This window comes from Cynocephalus volans, chromosome 1, assembly GCF_027409185.1.
Source record: "Cynocephalus volans isolate mCynVol1 chromosome 1, mCynVol1.pri, whole genome shotgun sequence".
In the NCBI taxonomy this organism is placed as follows: domain Eukaryota; kingdom Metazoa; phylum Chordata; class Mammalia; order Dermoptera; family Cynocephalidae; genus Cynocephalus; species Cynocephalus volans.
In genome coordinates, this window is record NC_084460.1 from 237,440,745 (window position 1) to 237,468,254 (window position 27,510).

The 27,510-nt window shown below is 37.7% G+C and overlaps 1 protein-coding gene across 1 annotated transcript in view; it reads right to left on the reverse strand.

Moving 5' to 3' along the window:
• The window catches only part of LRP2 (LDL receptor related protein 2), a gene marked incomplete at its 5' end in the record, with an annotated part of 155,211 nt that overhangs the window by 43,545 nt on the left and 84,156 nt on the right, over positions 1-27,510 (reverse strand). Inside the window, 14 exon segments of the mRNA XM_063085734.1 lie at positions 1,111-1,627; positions 3,506-3,801; positions 7,296-7,493; positions 8,811-8,946; positions 12,639-12,758; positions 13,655-13,780; positions 16,670-16,912; positions 17,771-17,974; positions 18,702-18,991; positions 20,146-20,304; positions 20,680-20,845; positions 20,970-21,890; positions 23,814-24,002; positions 26,520-26,759. Coding sequence (XP_062941804.1) covers positions 1,111-1,627; positions 3,506-3,801; positions 7,296-7,493; positions 8,811-8,946; positions 12,639-12,758; positions 13,655-13,780; positions 16,670-16,912; positions 17,771-17,974; positions 18,702-18,991; positions 20,146-20,304; positions 20,680-20,845; positions 20,970-21,890; positions 23,814-24,002; positions 26,520-26,759 — 3,805 coding nt within the window.

Consider the following 27,510-nt stretch of genomic DNA (forward strand, 5'->3'; position numbering starts at 1 on the left):
ATGACAATATCTTAGAATTAAAATATTATTTCCCTGCACTGGAGCAAAGGATGGGGACAGGAGCAGTACTGTGTTTAGTTCTGTTCCTGGAAATCACTAGTTGCTATGCTTTTTGACACATAGTATAACCACTCTATATAAAATACTCTTATTCAGGGCCAGCCCGTGGCTCACTTGGAAAAGCGTGGTGCTGACAACACCAAGTCAAGGGTTAAGATCCCCTTACCGGTCATCTTTAAAAAAAAAAAAAAAAAAAACTCTTAGTCATGTAATCAATGTTTCTTATTTATTATTCAGCAAGCACTTATTGAGCACCCATTATGGCAGGTCAGCTACTGTTCAGGAGAAGTAGGAGCAAACTCCACCCCACTGCCATTTTATGATCTTTACCCTTAAGATGGTCAGGTAAGGGGGTGTGGGGAAGAACCTTCTGGAAGTCCGAACTGACTACAACAAGAATATTTACAGCACAAGTGCTTGCATCTTCATGTCTGTTAACCACAAAGCCAACTAATTTATGCTGCCAAGTATCTGACAGTCAACATTCAGTAGAGATGATAAGAAGTATGATTGATCTGGTGAAGTTTTAGTTAAATATCACTGGCCTACCTTAATGACCCTCAGTTTTTAGAAGGACTATCTTGGGTTAGTCCTCTGTTTCAACTAGCCCAGATTGGGACTGACTATCACTGTCAGCAAGCCTGTGGATTCCAGGAGATAAGGCACTCTGTCTGTCTTGGTCACCTCTGGATCCCTAGTACCTGCCGTTGCACCTGGTATGTAGTAGGTACTCAGTACGCATTTTTAAATGACTGAAGGCACCAATGAATGTATGAATCATCCTTTAACATTATCCCCAGTAAAATGAATGGCCCGCAATAACAGAGCTCTTTCCTCCTTTGTGATGCTCCTCCCCATAAAATTCTTAAAATCATTAGATTTTAGGTTCTGTGGTATCCCATTTGAGTACGAGGTACAAAGCAGGAAAAAACACGGAAAGTATTAAATGTATCCACATATTAACTCAAGTGGAAGAGATCTACTTCCTATCAAGATAAAACATGGTTAGATTTTTTTTAAGTTTTAAAAAGCTCATCAGTGTTTCCTTACCTGGCAACCCAGTCTACAGCCAAACTTTCTGCAGCTGGTAGTTTGTGGCTTATGACTGTCTCCCTGTTTGTCTTATTCAGAAACATTCTCTCGATGACCTGCCTTTCTATGTCAATCCAGTACAATCTCTTTTCTACTCGGTCAAAATCCAGTGCCACAACATTGCCCAGTCCTTGCAAAATGAGGGAGTAATAATTGCCATCTGTAGTTAGATTTCTCAAATAGTAGCGGTTGCTAAAAATGAGATAGGGCTCGATGTTGCTGTTCTGCCGGCAGGTCTTTCCATCTGGTTCTCGGATGTAGCCTGGGGCACACTTACAGATGTAGGAGCCTACGACATTTTCACACTTCTGGCTACAGACAAAGGGTGTCTCCTTGCATTCATCAATATCAACACAAGTCCGCTTGTCAGACATAAGCTTGTAACCAGGACGACAGGAACAATAGAAACTGGTTAGGGTGTCTGTGCAGTTGTGATCGCAGCCACTGATTGAAGGGTCATTGCACTCGTTAATGCCTGTAGATAAAGAACGGTTATTGTATAACATAAAATACCAGCAACGGACCCACCATAAACAGTCCCAAAGTCAACATTTCTACTGGACAGTGCCAATTCTAAATTTCCAAAGGCCGTGGTTTATTCAAAAGTCACTATTTTTCAACTTTCTCTCCAACTTAATCTTTCACTGGTGGTTTTAACATCTACTGCAACTAACAAGCTTAAGTTTGACTTTGAATTCTATGCCTGCCAACCTTCTCTTAACCAATCATTTTAAAAGCAAATTGGCAGAAGAGAGGGGAAAAAAGAGGGAAAAAAAAGATCTGGGCCAGTGTTGCTGGTAAAATAGGCCTCAGAGAAGAAAAAGAAAAAAGCTCTGATTTGTAGTGCCTTCCATTACAGTATAGTGACTACTGACACTGTAGCCAACCTCAAGCTACCAGTGTGATCTCACCAAACATGAAGCTGCGAAGAGATGCACACATTTGCCTCTCACGAGATGGCATGAGCTGGTCATTAGACAACATGGCCCTAGGCATACAGCTAGCTAGTCCTGCAACATACGGCCAAGTTCACTATCTACACAGAGAGGAGAACAGGTTCTAATTAATTATCTACTCGGGAAGAAGATTAAAAATAACTTCATGTATTGCCAAATCCATGATCCAAATATTAGGCCTAGTTTTTGCACTAGTTTACCAAGCAATTCATTTCACATCTATGGGTTACAGTTTCATTATTTGCAAAAAGAAGAGGATTTACAAGATCACTAGGACTTCTTCTGGTTATAAGAGTGGACATTTAGTAGGTCTGAAAGAGAGCTAATGAGATCAGTTCCTTTTAAAATCAAAATTTTAATTTTAATTATCTACAATTAAGGATATAATTCCTATAGTTTAGGCAAAGCAAAATTAATTAAAACCTAAGGGGAATTTATCTGAATTAGGACTAAATACAGGAAAGCTTACTATTGTTTTTGGTATAAGTATATAATAACATATTACATGTTATTTTTCTTAATTTACTTAATGATTTTTGAAACTTACGGAAGTTTTTCTCATATTAGAGCAAATAATCAGTTTTTACATGATTTTTTAATATTATACATAGATATTCCCTTTTCTAATTTTCCATAGCATTTTCAGTCTATTTCTCTGTCTAGCACTTGATTTTAATGTTGCTTTGTAAAAGTCTTATTTTTCCTAAAAGGACAGAAACCACATTATATACTGCTGGGTCAATTAGGGAAATGCATTTAATGAGTACTGACAATGAACCAGTGGAATAAAGAAAACAAAATAAATGAAAAGATATGGTCTCTCCCTCAAATCATTTAAGTTTTTATTACAGAGACAATGCCAACATACAGACCAATGGTTACAAGGATTAAATACCAAGAACAGTATGAATTGCCAGTATCGTGGTGTTCAAGATAGTGCTAAGCAAACAGAACCCAAAATTCTTGATTGGTTTATTTGTGGTGGTTGGGGTAAGGGGGAGATTAAAACTCTCTCATTCAACCACCTAAGGATGAAAGTGAAGAACAGGCAAAGGAGTCCTGGCAGAGGGATGCTTCAGGTAAGAAGTCACTCCAAGAGTTCAAAGAGAATCAACATTGTTCTCCTCATGCGTGACATCTCATTTAGCAGTGCTGTTACATGATGGCCTGATTCATTCATCTTCAGTTCTCTCTAATGACTGCCTAACTAAAGAATCAGTCCCAAAATGTTTGTGTACTTACTTTAAATACCAAGAGATCCCTGCCCTTTGATGTGCAAGCAATAGTAATTTTCTGGTAATTTTCTACTTAGAGGACAGATTAGAAAGTCCTGGTGAGTTGAAAGTCCATACTCAGTGTCCCCTTTTTCCTTTTCCCAAATATTCTGTTACACTCACCACAGCCTTTCTCATCACTGTTGTCGGAACAGTCATCTAGGTGGTTACAGATTTTCACCATGTCAATGCAGTGCCCATTGTCACACTTGAACTGATGAGGGGGGCACGTGGCTTCTGGGGTGTGGCACAGGTGCTCCTGCTCATCAGATTCATCTCCACAGTCATTCTCCCCATCACAGACGAAGGCCTTATTAATGCAGAGCCCGTTCTGACAGGTAAACTGATGCTGGTAGCAGGTCGGGTATAAGCAGTCCCTCTCATCACTGTAGTCACCACAGTCGTTGCGCCGGTCACACCTGTGGTAGGAGACCCAGTACCACACTTGAAGAGGTTGACAAGTCTTAGCTATCACCCACCTGGGGTTTGCGTCTTCCTCTATCTACTCAAATGCCAGGTCAACAATTTCAGTCACAAGATCACCAGCACTCTTAGTCCCCTCTCCCCCAGAATCTTCATCCACCCCATCCATGTCCAACTCTAGAAATCTAACATTTGGCATTCCACAAAATTTCCCCAGATGCTGGTTGCTACCATTAGAAATGTGGGTATAGAGCTATTAAAAATTATTGCGTTCATTTTTTCCCTATTTAATAAATTAATTAAACACAACTTTTCGAATTTTGGTGTCATCAGATCTATTCATCCAATAATGGGACTGCTTATGGGCACTGGTAATATCCTGAGTAGCCATATGGAGAAGTGCCCATACCCAAATGGAAACTCATAGGGTGAGTGCTATATAGTATAATGGTAAGATTATTGATGTGTCCTCTAAGAATATATCTTCATATATTCTTATAAGAATATATCTTCATATATTCTTATAAGAATATATCTTCATATATTCTTATAAGAATATATCTTCATATATTCTTATAAGAATATATCATATATCTTGCCACTGGTAAAGTTTGCATTGGCAGTCCCTTTCCTTCCATCTTACACTATAATACTCCTGCCATCTATTGCAATTTGTGAGTTGTTAAGGTGATGGGAAGGAGGGCAAACAAGTAGACTAGAATGGAATACTGGCAAAGGAAGAAGGCATGTCACAGTCTTAGACCTAATCTTGGGACCTAACATTCCCTGGCATCATGAGGACAATACAGTTTCCTGAAACTCTGTGAAACAAATTGGTCTTTCTTTTCTACGTTATTTCAAGATCCTACTGACAGTAACAAATCTAGTCATAAGAATAAAGGAATCTTGGATAAATATGCACAAAGATAACGTTTGACAATTTACCACGAAAGGCATAGGAGCTGGAGGCAGAGCACTGGAAGATGTTAAGGCACCAAAGATGAATGTGGTCAATTTTACAACTGCCCCAGTACCAGGTATGCTAACCAGCACAGCTATCCACAAACCCAGGGCTCTGTCATGTGATTCTACACCCAAATGTGTGCATGTAACTGGGAAGAATGCTGTGGTACTTAATACTGGGAAGTACTTAATTCATTTCCAAATGATTTGAAACACCAGTGCTTTCCTTTCTTTAGTTTAGACCCAACACAAGGGGGGGAAAAAGGCAGTTAGGCAAGGAAATCACCAGATTTTTTGCCACAATTGCATGTCAGTATTCCAGCAAGCTGCTCACAGCTCAGTCTTATCCAGGTTCTTCAGGAGCATCAATAATGGGCCAAGAGAAAAAGAGTCATTCGGAAACATGATCCTCTGTCCCACTGTACCAAGGTACCAAATGAAGTGGCACACATTCTATCAAGCAAGCAGGAGGAAGCACACAACAGCGCACCTAGTGGAGGCTGGTGGCACTCCAGGCACACAGAATTTGGAGTTATTTTAAACCTGATAGCTCAGGTTTCTGGACAAACAGTCCTTTTTTCTCTTCTGTGATAGCCCTTGGCAAAAGCAATTTAGGAAGCTCAGGAAAAAGAAAGAAAAGGAAAGGTGGGGAGAGAGAGACAGGGAAAAGGAAGAAGAGAAGGAAAGGAGGGAGGGAAGATGGAAGGGAGGAAGGAAGGGAGGAAGAAAAGAGAGAAAAAGAAAAAAAGATGAATGAAATCAGAAAAGTCTGCTAGGGCAGAGGTAAGTCAGCTGTGAGATCATAGTAATAACGAAGGCAGAGCTCAGAAAACTCAGAAAGGGAGTAATGAGATAACCTAGAGTTGGATCAAAATTAAGACCTGCTGAAATTCTATTCCCTAGATCCTATGCCTATGTTTTCAGAATGCATTTATAACTAAGACTGATAGTATGAACTCTTTACTGACTTCAGAAGAACCAAACAGAAATACGACCTAATAGAACTCTTCAGCAGGTAGGGAGAAAAATCTAGATAAAGGATTATTCACTTTCACTACAAAAAATAAAAAAGGAGACAGTTCCACCTCCCTCTGTGTTCAGGTTCTCAATGCAGACAACTACCACCTTTTGGCAAAGTCGAGTTGGGCTTCATCAAGGGATAAGTCCTCCCACAGGGTACATTTTCTAGATAACGTTTACCTACTTCTTTAATCACTACCATGCTTTGGTCATAATGCTGAGTCCCTGGTCCTTTTGCAGCCTTCGCAGAACATGACTTGACCTTCTTTCCCTTCCTCAGGACCACCATCATGAACATCCCACTCTATTCCAGTGGTTGATGGCCCCAGACACTCTGCTGCTCTGACCTTGTCCCTGCTTCATCTATCTTTCCCATCTCCTTCCCTAACAGACTGTAAGCTGATAGTTCCTATTGCTCTTAGCATGCCTGTGTGTCCTTCAACAGTCCTTGGCATGTGCAATATCTCTTCTTAGTTCCAGTTCTGTAAGTCCAAATGCCTAAGACATATTTTCACCTCAGGAAGTCCTACCATATCAAAGTCATCTTCCACCTTGAACAAACTTCTTTCTGGGCTCCCCTATACTTGTTAATGCTCTTACTATTCTCCTACTCCATCAGGATAGAAACTTATACATCTTCTTCTTCTCCAATTACCTCTGTACCAAAGATTTGCTAAATGCGGGTTGTGAGAGGTTGGGGCATTAAGAAAATGTAAACCCTTTGAAGTGGCCCATTTGGAGAAAGTGATGAAACAGAACATTACAGGAGAAGTCCTCCAAACTGGCAGGCTGTGAGCTGAATCTGTTTGATCCATACAGTGTTTAAATAATTTTAAAATTTGTTTCCAGCATTTAAAATCAGAGTATTTCATGTGAAAATCCAGATTTTCAACTTCTCTCAAAGAAGAGCATCAGGTCTAGCCCTCCTGGCACTCCTGCAAGATGCTGAACAGTGTTTGCATCTTTGTCCCAGCTCAACCCACCTGCCTCTCCCCTTATCTCCTTGACCCTGAGCCTAAGTACCAAGCTCCATTTATCATCATGTTTGCACTGCTACTTTTCTTAGAGCAGAGAGAGGAAAGTAAAATATTTCTTGTGCTCATGCCTCTACACCAAGTGGAAAACTAAGATGGTCACAAGCTTCAAGAAAGAATTTTCTTACATCCACTCCACTTCACCCATCTCCCTGCCCCTCGGTGCATGGTCACTTATGTTCTTCATAAGCCCAGGCACTTTTGCTCTCTTGCCCCCGCTCCTCCATAAAAATGCTAAAAATTATATGTAATGACCACACTGGTATGAAGGCAGATATATTAATATTACATATTAAAATATTTTCTTTGACCTAAATGTTCTTTTTTCTCTTTTTTTTAGGATTTTAAAAGAAATCCAAACATTTCCATAGGCCACCAAAAAGTCACCGTGGACACTGCACCTAATGCATAAGTCAGCCTTATCTACATAGATATTTGAGGTTTGCTGGGAAACTTTTTAATCCCCAATTCACCTGAATGATTGTGGGATACATATTCCGCTACTACAGGTGTATTCGTTTTCAGAACAAGGTGTCCTGGTGCAATTCTGACGTTCGTCATAGGCATCCGTACAGTCCGCATCACCATCGCAGACCCAAGCTTGCGGAATGCACCTCCTGGATGGAGGTCTGTTATTTACACAGAAAAACTCAGAACTGGAGCAGGTTTGACTCTCTGAAACCAAAGCACACAAGAATCAAAAATCACATGTTAGCTCATTCTAGCAGTTAATTACTGAACATTCTGAGGGATGGAAGACATATCACATTGCTATGGTAATAAAAGACCATAAAAAATACCTCCAAACGTTCCATTTTAATTGCTTTGGACCCCGGATTTTTCAGAAGAAATCAACATAATGAAACATCTCAGTTTTTCACAAAATTAATGTAAAATCATATTTTTTTTCCTTAGGGCTTCAGAAAACCACTCCCCTTTTGTTAATTGGATACTAAATGTCTTACATTTGATAACATTTTTTTAGTTTACAAAGTGTAATCACACAAGGACAGTGTGAGATAGGTATTTTTATAACAGTTCTACAGATGACAAAACAATAGCTCGAAATGGTTAAGTGAGTGGCTCAAAGTCACAAAACTAGAAGAAGAGCGAGCTAGGCCTTCAAACCTAGGTCTTTTTTACTACAGATTTAGTGCTTTTTCTCCTACATCATAGCTACCATCTCAAGTAGAATTAGGGTAGGTAGGAGAAGCATATGTCAACAACAGTTGTCAGAAACCAAGATGCTATGAGGAAAGAGATGAGATGCTGATATAGAATCATCAATGCCCACAGAATAAAAGAACACCACAATCTCTCTGTGGATGAATAGGAGAAAAAAGGAGAGGATTCTTGGAAAGGGAGGTGGGAGAAAACTACATGCAACAATCCATGTATGCGCAGCCACCAACCCCCCATCTCTGTATAGAGTATAATGGAGAGCTGCAGACACCATCAAAATCACTGACATATGTAGTTATCATCAAATGTAAACCTCAGGGAGGGAGCCATTGATCTCATCATCCTACCACGGAAAGACACTCTCCTAAGACACCTTAGCTAAGAATTCCATGCTTTGTTGGTAATTGAAATGGTGTTCCATAATCTACTGAAGAGGAATAGCTTCCCCCTGCCCGCAACCCAACAACAGCTCTAAAGTAATAGATGAAACTGGAGCCACAGTTAATTGTAATACTGTTAAAGCGGCTGTTTTAGAGTGGCCAACCTAGAAATGTAGGACATTATTTCCACTAGCCAAATGCAAAAGAAGGAAAGTCAACATAAAATCATTTTTTATTATTTTAAAGCATTTAACTGAATGATATCGAATAATTCCAGAGTGGCAAAAAAAGGTAACATTCTATCTGCGCATTCAATCAAAGAGGAATCATTCAGCTTGCCTGACAATAAGACTCTCCAAACACAGGAAAACAACGCTACTGTGTTTCCCTGGGATGTGATGCTGCAGAGGAAATCATTGGCTTCACTTACCACAATGGTGCCTGTTGTCCTCATCACTCATGTCCCCACAGTCATTATCACCATCACAGATCCATGCACTTGGGATGCAGCGCCCACTGTCACACTTAAATTCACCACTTGGGCATGTTCGCTCAGGGTGCTCTGAAAAAAAGATAAAAAGCACTCTCAGTGAAGAGAGTGGTTTGCAGGCCAGAAATCCTGAGAGAAGCTGATTATAGCTTGTCTAGAAAACCTGAAACAGCTTTACCTAGTCATACACAGCTAGGGTATGTCCTCCAATGAGATTCAGACCAGTGATCAGTGATGGTTTGAGTCAGTGCAAAGCCCTAATTATCCTTTGGTGACTAGGACAAGATTCAGTATTCCCTTACAGTTATGGTAGAGAAATAACTGTCTTTTCCCAAGGGATGATATGTTACCTACTATTTTATGTGCTTTTATTTTAAAATCTACTTTTCATCCAAAACCATTTTGTCTTGTGCAAACCATCCTCCTGCATTCCTCATCCCTGTTTCCCTGCTCTCTTTCCTTTTTCCATAGCGCTCATCATCATTCAACATACTATAAAATCTGTTCCTATGCTATACTTGGTGCCTGTCTTCCCTTCTTAGAATACAAGCTTCATATGGGCAGGTATCTTTGTTTTATTCACTGATGCAGCCCAAAAGTGCCTAGAACATAGGTGCTCATTAAATATTGAGTTAAGCTAATAAGTCAGTTTAGGTTAGCCATCACTATTCCAGTCCTTTAGTCATGTGTTCCTATTCAACTAATCAAGATGTCATAGGTCCAAATACCTAGGAGCTCCTCAAATTAACCTAAGAAGAGAAAAAAAAAAAAATTAAGACACAGCACAGTGACAACAGTAAGGAGAAACAGGAGCTTTCAGAAGCTAGAGTGAAAGGAGAGACCTATCCCCTTTGACATAGCAACACCACCTCTAGAATCTAGCCTATAAGAATCTTCCCACATATACAAAGAAGTTTTTAAAGAATGTTTATTCCAGCATTGCTTTTCATAGTGAAAAAATGGAAAGAACCTAAATGTCCAACAGTTAGGAAAACAATAAAAACACAGGAAACATCCATACTTTAATGTTCAGCACTGCAAAGGAATGAAGTAGATCTGTATTTGTTGACTTGCTGACAAGATGTTGTTAAGCTAAAAAAAAAAAAAACATAGGCTAATTGATAACACCACTGTTAAGGGTTCAGATCCTTGTACTGGCCAGCCACAAATAAATAAATAAATAAACAAACAAACAAACAAATAAATAAATAAATTTTTGATGGGCTAATTGCAGAAAAATATGTATAGTAAGATCCCATTTGTGCTTTTAAAAAGTATGTATAGGGATATATAGATAAAGGTAAGGGGAACTCACATTCACCCTTAACAGTGATTATCTTTGGGGAGTGAGGGACTTAGAGAAGGGTTAAGAAATAGGAATTTTACTTTTTTGTATACATCTTATCATTTCTTTAAAATACACCTCTGCATATTATTACTTGACTTATGACAATGAGAATATATGTACATATAGCTTCTGTGTTTATTTTTATTTAAATATGTCATAACTGCTATTATGACGACTTTAGTTCCCATGGAGAAGTTTGGAAACATATTTATTCTTCATATACTTGAACCAATAATTCATATTTTTTAACCAATCTCTAAGACTATTCTACTCACTGAACAGTTATTAATTATTTCCTTTACAGAGCTTCAAAATTCTATGTGCCCTTTGCTTTCTACAAAACTTCCCATGTTGGGAGGAAAGAACCTTGCAAAGAGCTCTGAATACCACTCTCCAACTGCTAGCCACAGAATTTAAACCTGGGAGAAAACAGGAATAGAAAACTGTCTGCCTTCAGCTGTGAAACTTTACCAACAGTCCTAAGAAATACTTGCAAAATAAAAAGTTTTATATATGATGACACTTACTGCAGCAACATTTATAATAGAGGGAAAAAATAAAAGCAATCTAAATCCTTAATAATACAGGCAGTTTACTCAATGGTAATATAACCACACAAAGGAAATATTTTAGCCATTAAAAGGGAGTATGGACTCAATTCCTAAGTATTTTATTTTTTTGGTGGTTATTGTAAATGGGCAGGCTTTCTTGATTTCTCATTCTGCATGTTCACTATTGGAGAAAAGAAATGCTACTGATTTTTGTGTGTTGATTTTGTATCCTGCTACTGTGCTGAAATCATTTATCAATTCCAAGAGTTTTTTTGTAGAGGCTTTATTTAGGCTGCTCGATATATAGGATCATGTTATCTGCAAACAGGGACAGTTTGACTTCATCTTTTCCAATCTGGATGCCCTTCATTTCCTTCTCTTCTCTGATTGCTCTGGCTAGTATTTCCAACACTATGTTGAATAGGAGTGGTGAGAGTGGGCATCCTTGTCTAGTTCCTGCTCTTAAAGGAAAAGCTTTCAGCTTTTCCCCATTCAGGATGATATTGGCAGTGGATTTGTCATACATGGCTTTAATTATGTTGAGATACTTTCCCTCTATAGGGTCTTAGTCATGAATGAGTGCTGAATTTTATCAAATGCTTTTTCAGCATCTATAGAGATGATCAGGCACAGAAAGAGAAATACCACATGTTCTCACTTATTGGTGGGAGCTAAAAATTAATATATAAATTCACACACACACACACACACACACACACACCAAAAAAAAAAAAAAAAAAACCGGGCCGGGGGGGGGGGGAGAAGATATAACAACCACAATTACTTGAAGTTGATATGACAAGCAAACAGAAAGGACATTGTTGGGGGGGTGGGAGGAGAGGGAGGAGGGAGGGAGGTTTTGGTAAGGGGCAACAATAATCAACCACAATGTATATCGACAAAATAAAAGTTAAAAAAAATATATATATATATATATATATATATTGGTTCCATATACAAAAAAAAAGGGGGGAGTATGGAGACTATATTGCAAGGATGAGCAAACATTGTCTTAACCAGATGGTAAATATTTTAGTCTTACAGGCCATGTGGTCTCTGTTGTACCTACTTGACATTGCCATTGTAGCAGGAAAGTAGCCATAGGTGATATGTGGCTGTATTCTAATAACATTTTACTATAATAAAATGATAAATAAATAACTGGCCCCCAGCCATAGTTTTCTGACCCCTATATAGCAATATAACTTATCAACAGATTAAAAAAAGCAATGTAGAAGATTGTATCTTTATATTTTTTAAATTATGTAAAAAAATTCTGCATGGATATAGATTAGAATTTGCAAAAGTAAATAGCAGCCTTCAAATACAAACAGAGCACAACTCCTACCAGGAATGCAACAAGAGGACCCCTGGAACTTCTTGGGAAGCTCAGATGGCCATGGAACCTAACCTCATAAGCTGGCACAGAGACAAAACAGAAAGAGGATGTGTGTCCACAATATGCCCCTTCCCCATGTGTATGATGATTCCAAATCACTTTTGGATCCCCTCTACAGTCTTACAGTCCAGCACAGCCAAATTCAGAAATTCACTAAAATTGAGTTCTACAAGCTAGCACTGTATTAAGTGCATCACCAACACAATCTCATTTTATTAGCATCAGTCAACAACTCCCATACCCTGGTCAGCATCGTCTCCCCCCGCCCCCGCCCCTGCACAATGCCCTGCACTAACAGGTCCTTTAATGAATGTCTGCCAAGTGGTTTCAGCAACCCAGCCAGAGGCAGGAGCAGGCAGTGCAAGAATTCAGCAGTCATGACCCTAGTCTGCACTTGAAGTGCCTGGAAGAGACTGGAAGTGGCTAGAGGCATCACAGTTCTTTTCATGCTTGCTTATTCTCTTACCACAAGAGGCAGGTTCATCAGAGCCATCAGAACAATCTATTTCTCCATCACAATACCAACGGCGAGGAATACAGCGTCCAGATGTGCATTGGAACTCACTGCTGCTGCACGTGTGAGTGACTGCAGGAGGCAAAGAAGATAAAATCCATGAGCAAAACACAAGCAGGTTCCCCTCAGTCTTAATAATCTGCCTATTTTTCCAAACTGGATAACAGTTGCCAAGAAAGGAAGGCAGGCCTGAGAAATGGGATTTTGTAAAGTATAAGCTTTCCATGGGAAGGGAGAAGTACAGTAAAGGGAAGGAAGGCAGTATTCCCCCAGTTTTCCAGAATGTTTTTCTGGATTCCAGAAATCCAAAGAATATTTTGTATTTGTTAGAAATACCAAAGAACTATCTTTGTGACACATGAAATCACAGATTATATAAAATAAGTCTTGGATCTATTTTTTCCACTATAATGTAAAGTCAAATAAATTACATCGAAATAATAATTAATTAAAAGCAAAAACAACAATATGATCATATCTGATCTCACTCCACACATACCTATCAGCCATGCTAGACCATGATTCTAGAGAGATAGCAAAGTTCGTCTCTTATTCATCCTTGTAAATAAGAGACTGTAGTATGAACATTGATTCTTTGCTCCAGTAATCTTAGGGTAGGTCTGCTCAGATGTATTTTCTAAATTGTTAATGTGGGTACAAACCTGAATTAAGTCTTCTAATTATTCTGGTCTATAAGTCTCCCTTGCTTTGGCCCATGACAAGTGATAAGAAAGCAGAGGTCCCTGAGAGGTCGGCAATAATTCCAACCTGTCTAGCCCTATCTGTTGGCTGTATCTTGAATTCTGCTCCCTCATGCTACTGTTATTACACCTGATTCCTGTTCTTGGATTGTAGCCTTGCCCGTTGACAAATTATTGCAACGCTCTTTGGTTTCCTTGGGAGAGCACCAGCAACCAGAGATTAATTACATAGACCTAAGGAAGGAGAGGCAGTTTTATCTTACTCACCGCAATAAGTAGGGTTTTCATCACTCATATCTCCACAGTCGTTGTCTCCATCACACAAGTAAGAGCGAGGAATACAAATATTTGAATCCTGACATTTTGTGTATCCAGACCGGCAAGTGCGATCAGCTTGAAAAAGACAACTAGATAAACATTTGGAACATATCCACCATACACATTGTAAGCAATGTCCATGCTAACAGATCTATTGCAGAACTCAAACCAGTGGAAAGGAAGCATTTTCAAAGCTATCACAAAGGTACAATCCATGACACTTAAGTTACCTATAGATTCTATAGTAAACAGACATTTCCAGCTGATACTGGGGGGAGGGATGGAGAGGAGAGGTTGCTTTGCAATTTAGACCCTATTTTCATTAATTAACGGTATCAACAAGAGTCCCAACTCTTGGTTACATGAACTATATGGCATATCCACATGATGGAGTAGTAGGTAGCTGTAAAAAAAAGGAATGAAAGAAATCTCTATATACTGACAAGTAATGACAGTATGATCTCCAGAATATATTGTTAATAGTAAGAAAGCAAGATTTAAAACAGTAGGCTATATACCTCTTTGTTTCTTTTCTTGAGGAAGAAAAAGGATGATATGAGTGTGTGTGTATACAAACATGTGCGTATGTACGTGTTTGTGTGTAGCAAGAGACAGAGATGCTTATATTAAAAATAATAACAACAAAGAAAACATAAACTAATGAAAATTGCCACCCCTCTGGGTAGATTGGGAAGAGCATGGAGGCAGCAGAATGGAGAGGGCAGGAGCAAGGACTTCTATAAATGCACCCTGTCATACAGTTTTTACTTTGGAACCACATACACTACCTTCTACAAATAAAAGTAATAAAACAAAAAATGGAAAAAGAAAAGTAGTTCTTAAAATTTGGAAAGAGTAACAAATGAAACTAACTGTATATCAAGTTGATAGCATAACTCTACCGAGAAAAAAATTCAAATGTCTTTAAAACCAGTATTTTGAATGTATATTGATAGTGGGACATAATCTAAGAACAAGAAGGACCTTGCATTTAGTACATTCAGTGTTAATAGTATCATTTGTGTGATTATAATAATTTTGAAATTACTATAGGCATTTTGAAATTATTGTAGAATAAAGCAAATTATTAAAATGCTTTATTCTACAATAATTACAAAATGGGCACCCCAACTCTGTGGTCATTTTGAAATACCACAGAAGGAGTGAGGTCTATTTGGATAAATGGCTAATTCCAGGTCTGAGACAGGAAATGTATAAGACAAGCCTGATCTACAGAAGACTGAATGGGGTCACATCAAAGGATCCAAATTAACAGGGCTCCCATTGGCCTAAGGACAACTGAGCACCAAAAAGAATAAATGAAGACACTACATTAAAGTTAATCAAATATGTAAATATCCATGAGTTCAATATAATTCTAAACAAAACAATCCAAAAACTTAGTGCTACATGGTCACTAAATCAATTTGAAAACTAACAAACAAAATGAAAGAATCAAGCATTTATTCTGCAAAATTGTAATTACCAACAAATAGTTGATAAGGGAAATTTCTTCTTTATAGAACTCTAGCTGATAAAAGTGGAAGGAATTACAGAATTTTTAAATACCCATTTTGTAGCCCTTAATGAATTAACAGATTTATGGAACAACCAACCATGAACACTAAAAACCACTGAGTGAAAGTTTGATGGAGACTTCATAAGGGAACGTTCAGGTTGATACCTGACTTCACTGATAAATTTGCTCATCACTTAAAGTGGGACAACCAAAGCATTTTGTGCCTCATGATAGGATGCAACAGGAAATACGCAGCTCAACCTAGGAAGTCTTCTTACCCACAGAATTGAACCTATTGTAATCATACCTCTAGGTTGAAATTCTAGTTTTCAGGAAATAAGAAGGGCAAATTAAGTTAAATCGATTATGCAATTAGTCAAATCCACAATGTGGTATATTCCACAGAACAAATCACCTAACTTTTCTAAAAAATCAGTCACATAAAGTGGGAACTGTTGTGGAATAAAAGAGGTGAAAGAGTCATAACAATCAAAATCAATGCGTAGAACAGGTCTAAATCCTAATTTGAACAGAGTAACAGTAAAAACACATTTTGGGGATAAATGACAAAATTTAAACATGGACTGGGTACTCAAGGATATTAACTAAGTGTTGTTGATTTTGCTAGGCATTATAATGGCATGGTACTTGTTTTTCAAAGTGTCTTCATCAGTGAAATGCATGCCTATGAGTTGCTTTAAAATACTAGAAAAAAAGTTAGGGGAGATAAATGAAATAAGATTTGTATTTGTTGATAATCGTTGAAGCTGGGATGGTTACATTATGCTATTCTTTCTACTTTGGAATATATTTGAAATTTTCAATAAAAAAACTTTTTTTTTAAGTAGACCCAAATAAACATTGTGTGTAACTGTACTTACAAAAGCAGCAAAACATGATATATCCAAATTGAAAATACCATACACACTTTGCTTTTTTGTTTTCCCAAGATGCTAATGTAATAAATCACATAACATTTTAAAAAAATCAATTAACTAAAAAGCTATTTACCAGAAAAACTAAAGAGAAAAACCATTTTCATCAACATGGTACTCTATAGCTTTTTGCACTACAAATATTAACCACAATGCGTTTATGCAACAATTTTTGTCAGTGACTATTGGTAAAGCTTTAAAACAATCAAATTTTATCAAGGAAATTTTTAATCTAGCAGATATACAAACCAAAGACAAAATATTCAAGGTTCAGATATTCAATGGTGTTATGGATCAATTTAAGTGGATAATTCAAATATTCAGTAGAGTTGTTCTTAAAATGACTTAGTAGAATGTATTTAAAGAAAATTTAAGTTTTAGATGAATACTTAGGGGTTTTTTTTGCTTGTTTGTTTTTCCAGAAAGACTCTGTTTTTAGATAAAAGTTTCATCTCCTGTTATCTAAGACTTCAGACTCAAAAGCACAATAAATACTTAAGATATACTTACGGCAATTTCTCTCATCTGAAGTGGCATTATCGTGGCAGTTGTCTATACCATTGCAGACGTATTCGCGAGGTATGCACCTTCTGTTGTTGCAGGTGAATTCCGAGGTGGCATTACAGTCCCTGAACAAGCACCCTGCTTCATCACTGCTGTCACCACAGTCATTGTAGTAATCACAGCGATAACGGTATGGAACACATCGCCCATTGGCACAGGTGAAGGCTGTCGGCGGGCAGGTGTGAAATGCTAAGAGGAGGAAAAAACATTGAAAAAAACCCTCTTGATTAAAGTATCATCCTTATTTCTAAAAAGATAAAATTAAATAGCACAGACACGTTGAGTTTACCTTCCAAGGCAAAAAACAGCTGCAAATCGGACTGCATGCAAAGTGAGATAACACTTTAAATTAGTTAGATTAAGCAAAATGTTTTATACCTTTTTTAAACCAATGAAGTATGTTAAGCAAAAATCAAAGTCAGTCCATATCTCTATAATCTCAGTTTAAAATTTTATCTCAATCACAGAAAAGCATGCAAATACAGTTTATTTGGGGAAAATAAAAACTCCTAGCCCCTACCCCGTCCTCAGAACTACCTGAGAAAGTCCACTGTGTTTTATTCACTCCAGATGGAAGCTGAGCATTGGGAGTGATTTCAGTAAAATTACGGAGTTCATGACTTTTCTGCTATGAAAATTAATAAAATGATAACAAGCACCTATTAGAGCCCTTAGCCCCATGATATGCCATGCTTAGCATGCACCATACTAAGTGCTTTTTAAATATATTTTTTCTTACTCCTCATAAGAACTCTAGTAATAGCTCCAGTATTCCAGATGCGATGTCAGACGCTCAGAAGGTTGAGTAACTTTCCCAGGGCTATACAGATTGTAAATGACATGCTCAGGGTTTAAATCCTGTGCTTTTGTTCTTAACCACTACAGAGGTGATCTAACAGGTCTGCATTACCAGAGTCAATGTTTTTCTGCTCTAACAGGAAGCTTAGGCATAAATTCTAAACCCATTCAGTCTGCAGTATTCCATACCAAACACTTGAAATAAAGATGTCATTAGCTCCTAACAAAAGCATCAAGTGTCCAACTTACCACAGACACTTTCCAGCTCATCACTGCCGTCACCACAGTCATTGTCGTTATCGCATTTCCACTCTTTTAAGATACAGTGCCCATTGAGACATGTGAACTGGGATTCACTACACCGTGCACCGTTGTCCATGATGCAGTGCTTATTGTCATTGGCCAGATACCAGTGGCCCTCATGTGGACACTGGCACTCAGCACCATTTGGACCTGAAGGAAGGGAGGCCCAGAAGAAGCAAAAGATTGGTGGAGCTAATTCATACTGTCTCCTCCAGAACAGCACTTGGAACAGCTTCTACATAAAATTCTCTATAAGACAAGCCATGGGAACTCTGCCCATTAACCTTTCAACTATATGCTGAGTCATTTTTCCATCAAGAGGAACCACCACCGATTTCTAGTAAAAGTGCTAATTCACCCTAATCTTCAAACTACCTCTTGTCTGCAACACAATGATTCTCTCTTCTCAGCAAAATTTGCAAAACAATAGTAACAAAAGGCACATCTTCCTATGAATTTATTGTTCTCTATAAAACACACCATGCAGCACATAATATCAGACCCTAAAATATCACCAGAAATATTTTAATCTGTAAACAAAACGTCCTACACAGAAAAATTAAATCCTTTTATAAGGAAGATGAGCTCATTGATGGAATTCCTGTACAAGTGAGAGCCAAAGCCTTTACCTTGCTGTCTACCTCCATCAGGTCTGAATTTAAAATGCCTTCGTAAGAGGGCTCCATATAGAATAGAACAGAAACCTGCCAATGTCTTCCTCTGAAAATACTGTCCCAAATCTATCTTATAATTATGCCCAAATCAAGAATTTGGATTTTTTTCTCCTGTTAGAGCTGAATATTCCTTCAGCCTTCCTTACCAGTTGTTGTCATTATTATTATTCTCCATGTTTTCATCCTCATGGGCAATTCCTTACCTGGTGCACAGATATGGCTGCAGCCCCCATTAAACTCTTCACAAGGATTGCTACACTGCTGCTGTCGGTTCCTTACAGCCGTGCTAATACCCTGAGGATGCTCGGGCAAAGTCGTGGTCATTGCAGTGTGACCTGATCCATCATATTTGCTAGCTCGGTAAATTCTTCTTGAGTACAACTCAGTCCAGTAAATAAACTGGCCATAGAGAGTCAAGCCTAAAGTACTGAAGCTTCCGCTGACAATGACTTCGCGCTCTGTGCCCATTAGAGTGCTGCGTTCAATCTTCCGCCTAAAAAGTGAAAAAAATAAAGCTGAAATCCAGAAAGAATAAGTTTCTCAACTGGCAGCCCAATGCCTAGACCTAACCATTGCTTTGAACAAGCCCCCAACTTTCTTTCCAAGTGGAGTGCATGGCAGCTAGAAATATTTCTTCTGTTGACAGGAGGCACTTGCTTATCCAACAATGGCCGATATAAGTCACTGATTTCCACATATTAACATAACCTACAAGTAATCCTACAAAAGGAATCAGGCTGACTTTAGAAACAGGAGACATTATGCAATGATCCACGTAATGCTTGGAAATTGGGGTTGAGCACATAGTAGACTCTCAATAAAATGTTAGTTACTTTTCCTTCCCACTCCCTAAATGACTTTTTCAATGTGACATTAATTTGAGGTGTTTACCTAGAATGATCCAAATTTAGACACAAAACATCACTGCATTGTTTTAAATGAGAAAATGAAGAAAAGATCAGGATGTTAGGTGATGGGCATCAAACGACCAAAATCATGAAGAAATAAGCAAGAAAAATTAAGATTCCTGGCAGGTAGACATCAGCCATAAACAGAATCACTTCATCCCTTCACCTACTACATTGGATGGCAGGAATGAGACATCTGGGGGTTACTTGGAGAAGTAACGTAGAAAGTTAGAATTTACAAAAGTTTATAAGGAAAACAGTATGAAATCTGTTGAGAAGAAGCTTGTCAGTGAAGAAAGGGTCTATTTAAGAAGATGACCAAAAGTCAAAGACTAAAGAAAAGCATTTTTTAAAAGACTCTAACTGCTAAAGCCCAGAAAACACTTGACAGTGTGCATTTAAAAGTTATTCATATTTTATAGTAGTTACCTAGTGCCTATAGATTATAAATCGAATAATTACATTTATAATTATAAACTGAGTAAATACATTTAGAATTATAGTTAAAATTATAGATGCATTTAGCATCTCTAGATGTCCTTTATTTCGTAATTATTCAATTTCACAATATGTTCACTAAGATAGAATGTAATATAGTTTCTAAAACTGTGATTCTATATTTTGCCAATACCTATCTGGCATTTTATATTCTCATCACATTATGCAAATCCCTCTCCTTTGGAAGTAGGAGGAAGAACTCTTCTTATCATCACTGACATGAGTAACAAAAGACACATACAGACTAGCATCTGCCCAGTAGAGAAGGCCCTCCTCAGAGTCCAGAGCGAGACCATTGGGCCAGACTAGGCTGCTGTTCACAATGGGTACCCGGAAGTTTCCTCCTAGTGTGGCTCTCTCGATTTTGGCATTAGTATCCAAGTCAGTCCAGAACAGGTACCTAGTGATCCAAAAGGAGTCATAATTAATTCACTACAAGGAAACTCAATCATTCTTAATTTAAAAAAAAAAAAATGGCAGCATTCTTTAATTGCAAATTGCCATTAACATGGCAAAGGAAACCCTACTCCATTATTGTTCACACAACTTGCCCAAAAGCATTGATTTCCTGGTATGCTGCCAACCTTTTTAATCATTAAAGGGAGTTAGGCATTGCACTCTCCTTCCCAAGTAAATGCTCTTTCACCCTTGAATCTGTAGCCATAGTGTTATAAGCCCATAAAATGTTGGTTCTGTATGAATAAAGAATAATTTCAAGCCCCACTTCCTCCAGAAATAAGCAGACAGAAATACAATAAAGAGGACCATGGCATACCCTCGGCAAGGATCTAACACAATTGCTCCTGGTTTTGATACACGGGCTATGACAGTGCGCTTAGACCCATCTTCAGCCATGGAATTAATCGTCTGGTTGTCGTAGTCAGTGTAATAAATTCTTCTATTGATCCAGTCAAAGGCAATGCCATAAGCAAACCCTACATCTGGACACACACACACACACAAAGGTGTCAGCATTTCAATATGCTTTAGAAGCACTTAGCCATCTATGCATGTTGACCCCATTGTGTCTACTTCCAAAATAAGCTGCACCCATACTGTGCTTACCCGAAGCAATGACAGTTGGAGAATGGATCCCTGAATACAGGCTGACATAGGAAATCTGGCTGCGTCCAGAGTTTAAATTCTGTGTGAAGTAGATCCTATTATTTATACTGTCATAGCCCACAGCCATGGCAGTTCTTTCTACATTTATTTCTTGGAAAGGTGGCCTATGGTCTTCAGGGTCAAAGTGTAAGCTTCTCAAGGAATTATCCAAGGCAAAGATGAGGAAATTCTCTGTTGAAATAGCACAGCCCTTGCCATCACTTTCCAGGGTCCCAAAGGCACAGCCACATTTTGGGGTATGCAATCCAGGTAGAGCAAAGCAGAGATGGGAGCACCCACCATTATTTTCCAAGCAAGGGTTATTGTTGACCTCTGCTGGGGACCGGGGCTGGAAATGCTCATCAAAGATGGTCACATCTCTTAGCCCAATGATATTGTCTTTTATCACTGTTGGTGGCTCTGTGTTCTCTGGTTCCTTGCTAGCTTGGAGGATTTTGTCCAAATTCCTATCTATCCATATGATAGAATTTTCAAAGACAGCAATGCCCTGAGGAGTTGGGTACCGACTACCATAACGAATTATTTCAGATTCGCCTCCATCACAATGGATCCTTGCAATCATATCTAAGGTATCATCAACCCAATAAATGTAGTCATTGCTATGGTCCACTGCCAAGCCCTGTGGTGTGACAATACCCTCAGATACAAGCACAGTTCGATTGGTACAGTCAAGAAAAGAACGTTCAATCTTTGGTTTGTGTCCATCGTCAATCCAGAAGAGGTATCTGTTCTTGGGGTCTACAACAATGTGACTAGGCATATCCACTCTGGTTTTAAGGAGAACACGGCGGTAGGTGGTATTGATCCGCAGAACTTCTATCAGTGTGTCAAACACAAAGGCATTGGTGAAATAAAGATTTCCTATAGGAAAAATGAAAGTAATCTTATAAATGGAAAACCAAGAAGAAAAAGGGTACTTTTTCAAATTCAGAATGAAATATGTAAGGTTGAGGCTTGGATCACAACATGTTGTCTTTTCCAAGATGATAAATAAATGTCTCAATTTAGGTTTAGAAAAATAAATTCACTCTCAGAAATGAAAGAGATTGCTTCTGCAGATTTAGAGAGGAAGTTCCCATCTTCAGCTTCTAAAGCAGATTAGAATTCATAGCAAATGCTTCTAAAGCAGATTAGAATTCATAGCAAATGTCATAGCCTACTTTCTACTGAAAGGTATATTTTCCAGAATGTCCTTCCTCTTCTACCGGAAGCACTGAATATTTAACATCTACTCAAATACTCTAAATATACATTATCATGGCATAACTTCCACACGATAGAGTAGCAAACAGGGAGCACAAGCAGCACCTTGGGGTTATGTCATCAAATGCTCTTGCTGCTTACTACTAATATAAGGTCTTTTCCTAGGCTTTCTAACTAATGTAGGTGTTTTCATCCTGTGGACCTTCTAAAAGCCACCAAAACAAAAGTCCATTTCCCTTTGGGTAATACAGCGCAACGTAAATGCTACAATAAAAAGACAATGGTGTAAAGTTAGTATCACGAATAGAGGGTGATCCCAATTTATCGATTCCATGTAGTTGAAAGTCCGTTGTTGAATTATCAATGCTGCTACCAAGGCATACATATTTTGTTCCTATATCCGATTCAAAACACCTCTAGAGAAAGCAGGCTGATATGAAATACATTACTGATATATTTTTTCATTACCCGTATCTACTTGCTATATATGAGGGGTCTTCAAAAAGTTCATGGAAGGATTCGTATTATCTTTTAATTCCATTTTTCCATGAATTTTTTGAAGTACCAACGTATATATTTATTCACCTCCAATCATTTACTCTGCCATTGTAACGTAAAAGCAACAAAAGACAATTCATAAACAAATGGCCATAGCTGTGTTTCAATAAAACTTTATTTACAAAAACAGGCAACAGGCTGCATTGGATCCACAGGCCGTAGTTTGCTGACCCTTGCTTTATCTGTACACTCAGAAATAGTAAACTTGTAATTGAAATGGGATTTAGGAACCCAATTAAAGCCTTACATAACCATACTACCATATTTACTATTTGCAATACTCTTATTATGGTACCTTGATTTTCATAATACATATTTCTAAGTGATGCGGATGTACCAAGCTTGATAATACACAGTGACACTATTTTATATAGCATTTTCATTATAATCGAAAAATTATAATATATAACAGTGTATCATTAAAAATGAGTGGTAATTCAAACATAGTGCATGAATCCATGCAACCAAGTTAATGTAATACTGGGTCAGGCATTTCAACATACCTACTAATAGAGAATGTACCTAATTATCAAAAGGATTTTTATACATGAACAACAGGAAGCAATCCATAATTTGGCAACTAAAATTGTTGGGTTTTAAAGTACATAAATGCTGTTTTATGATTTACATTATATTTTAATGTCCCTTTCTCTTTGAAAATTTAGACATTTCAAATTCAAAAATTAGGTGCAAATCTAAGTGTGAAAAAACAAATCCACATAATCTAATATTTCTAATCATTTTTGCCTGCAGTTTTGATTATGATAACAATAGAAGAAAACAGCATGATTAATCTGTTATGCGTCTGTCAACTAGTTATTTAACAGACACATAACTTAGATAAGATATGCATGTACAAGTCTTAACAAACACAATTCAATTTATCTTAAATGTTCTCAATAATTGTCTAGAAAAAAAATTTGTAGCACATGTAGTCTGGCTAAACTTTGTAGCATAAAATAATATGACAGAGATGCAAACACAAAAAGGCTTTTCAATAAAATCACTATATAGCTTACATACCTGCTACCCAATCCACTGCAATACCTTGGACTCCATGGTCTCCTATCCCATGTGTAATAAGGTTTGTAAAAGAAGACCCATCTGGTTTGATTCTACGAATTGCATTGTAAGATGTCACAGTGCTGCTAAAATCATACCAATAAATAAAGCCAGAGGATACATCAACATCCACATGAAGTACATTTCGTCCTGGAACATTTAAGAAAAGATTATTAGACAATTCTCTAACTGAACTAGAACTTTTATTTTTAAATTTTTTAATTTATGTATTTATTTATTTGGCTGCTGGCAAGTAGAGGGATCCCAACCCTTGACCTTGGTCTTATTAGTACCACACTGCAACCAAGTGAGCTAACCAACCAACCTGGAAGCAGAACTTCTAAATGTCTGTCCTTCCTCTCAAACCCTCATTCCTACCTCTCTGCTCTGACCATCCCTTCATTATCAGACAAAAATATGTGTTTCCCAGTTGCAATGGGCACACCTGCCATCCAAATCTTGGTTTCTAAATACCATTTCCCACAATAAGGAGCTCCAGCTCCTAGGAGAAATGGCTGTTTATAGGTTTGGGAAGGGAAGGGATGAGGTGAGCTTGGAATATCTTATTGCACCAAGAAGCAAGGAAGCACTCAAACACTAATGGGATCATGTCAAAAGAATACAGGCAGTCACTTGAAGAGGCTCTCCATGGTCAAAACAGATTGACTGGAGCATCAGAAGAGTAATTTTGGTAATTGATTATAACACACTGAATTTAAAAAAGTAAAAACTTGAGTTCACATGATAATAAAAGGAGTTTTTCTTTATAGAAGAATATTATCTAATAAATGTAAAGGAATGACAGAATAAGAAAATCACCATTTTGCAATCCCCAATTAAATAATCATTTCTGACAAGGATCACCAATGACTGGTAAAACCAGTGGGTAAAAGGTGCTTGGGGAGCAAGATATTCACAGTGCCAAAGTGTGACTCCACAGATTTCATAAAAATTAGAAGGGGGCTGAGGGAATTATATCTTTAAAAAGCAAAGATTTAGCAGCCATCACCCTAAATGCTCTTCCTAATGAGATACTGTATCGAGTACACAGCATCACTTATGAAGTGTTCTTGCCAAATGAGTTCAACCTCAATCCAATCAAGCAACAAGACATAACTTCCATTTCATGAGAAATGCAGGGTACAAACTGAATGACATGTTAAATGAATTAGACAAATCCTCAATGTAGGATTCTAAAAAACAACAGTCTGCCCCTTCAAAACATCAATGCCATAACAAAAAACTAAGGGCAACTACCCCGGATTAAAAGAAACTGAAGAGACATTCCAAATGCAATGTGTGAATCTTGATTAGATCTTGGCTGGAGCAAAACAACAGCTATAAAACATTCTAAGCCCAATTGGAGAGATAGGAATATAAACATTAGAGGATAATGTCCTTTGGGGCTTCATGCTAACGTACATAAGGAAAAAATGTCATACCTGAACTTTATTTCCAAAAAGTTCATGAAAAATCTGTGTGCCTGTATATGTGTATGTACACACACCTACACAGATTGCGAGCTTTGTGGGGAAATGTTAACAATCGTTAAATCTCGGTGAAGGGTATAAGAATGTTTGCTCTATTTTTGTTTCAATCTTTCTGTGTTTGAAATTTTTCAAAATGAAAAGTTGGAAGAAAAATACTATAGATGTTTTAATATCTTTGCAAGATGATAACTTAGATCCATAACTTTTTAGTTATGAAAAAATGAAGATAAGTAAATCATGAGTACATGTAAATATGATAATCATGCAGGGGTAGGTGTGTTACCAGAAGCTCTCTGACTCCTTTCACCAGAGACATTTCTGTGTCTTCTGACCATCTCTCCAACCCTTTCATTCCCCTCATCCTTTTTTCTATCCATTCTACCCTCTATTTCTATCTTTAGCCTGAGATGTACTCCTTGCAATGTGAGTAAACTCCTAATTCTTCTTCTGGAATCATACATCTAAAAACCTTCTTAGTGCCTCTAGGAGGCAAGTTTTCATTTTCTACATTCACGGTTTGCAAGCATAAAGTGCTGCAAAATACACTTATTAAGGAGAGACTAATACTGTGAACTCTTACTTTGATTCTCCAAATGTATATTAACAAATTATATTTTGGGGCTATTTTATTACTATATTAAATAGTAGTATTCCTTCTACCCTAAATCTCCAATTGCGGTCAGAAATAGGGCACTGTTCTTCTGAATGCCAATTCTTAATACTTCTTGCAAACTCATGCTACATTCTATATTGCTCTAGCCCTGTGGTTCTCAAGTGTGGTCCATGGGCCAGCAACCTCAGCATGCTCTGGGAATGCAGATTCTCTAGCCCTACCCCAGAATACTAAGTCAGAAAATCAGGGGATGATGGAGCCCCAATCTGTGTTTTAAGCCCTCTGAGTGATTCTGATACACAATAAAGTTTGAGAATCACTCCAGGCTGAGCCAGTTTATTTAAAGGGCAGGACAAGCTTCATTATGCACTGAATCCGAACATGAAGAAAAGCTTTTGGGCTGGCTGGTTGACTCACTTGGTTAGAGCACAGTGTTATAACACCAAGGACAAGGGTTCAGATCCCCATACCAACCAGACGCCAAAAAAGAAATGCTTTTATGGCGCCGATTTCAACTTGGCACCAGATGGAAGTGAAATTTTACTTATATTGGAGTTGGCATACCTTGGCCTGCCACTGGCACCATGGCTTCTGAATGATCAGAAGATTCCAAGCTAAAGCCTCTGATTTCAGACATCAAAGAAACAACAACGAAAGAGTTATATGGAGAGCAGGTCCGATTATCAGGATTGAGTTTAAATCCACTAGCACAGGAGCAGGAGAACAATCTTCCTGGTATGGGCAGGCAAATCTGCTGACAGGCATTCATGTTGTTGCTACAGCCATTTGAGGATTCGGCAACATCTAAATGAAATCATACTCAGTTTGTAACTTTTGATCCTACCTACTAGCCAATCCATCTCAAATTTTTTAAATTGGGTCACCAAAAACTTCATCATAAAAATTAATAACAAACATATGGTAGCGAAGTTAACAACCTCAAAACAATATTGGAGAGATCAGAGCTTATACAATAATACCTAAAGGTATTAAAACTGTACCACAACTATTGTATAACAGCTAGAGAATGAGGCATCGGATGTTTTTTGTCTACAAATCACGCAAGGATTAGGGAGATGGTATACCATCTGTTAATCTCTTTGCCCTCTTGACCTATGCACTGGAACCTAAAATTAAATCAGTTTAATTACATGATCAACAATATGATGAACATTTGTTTTAAAGTATATAAAATAAGAATATTTAAGGGTTTGATTCACATGTAATAAAAATAAATAACAAGTGACAAACCTGTTATACAGCAGGAAACAAAGTGTGATAATCTTTGGTAAGAGACTAAAAGCTACAATTATGTAAAAACTATTAAAAAAGTTCTTATCATAATGCTAATTTAAAGAGGCAAATCAAAAGTTAGATTATCTCTGAAAAAATATGCTGAAATAGGCAACCATCTTAGAGTATTCCTTTTATTAGTAACAATTCTACCCTGTTAACACTTTCTCAGTAGTCATCCAACAAATATTTCCTGAGTACCTTCTAGGTGTCAGGAACTCTTCTAGTAACTGGGTACAGAGCAATAAATAAGACAAAATAC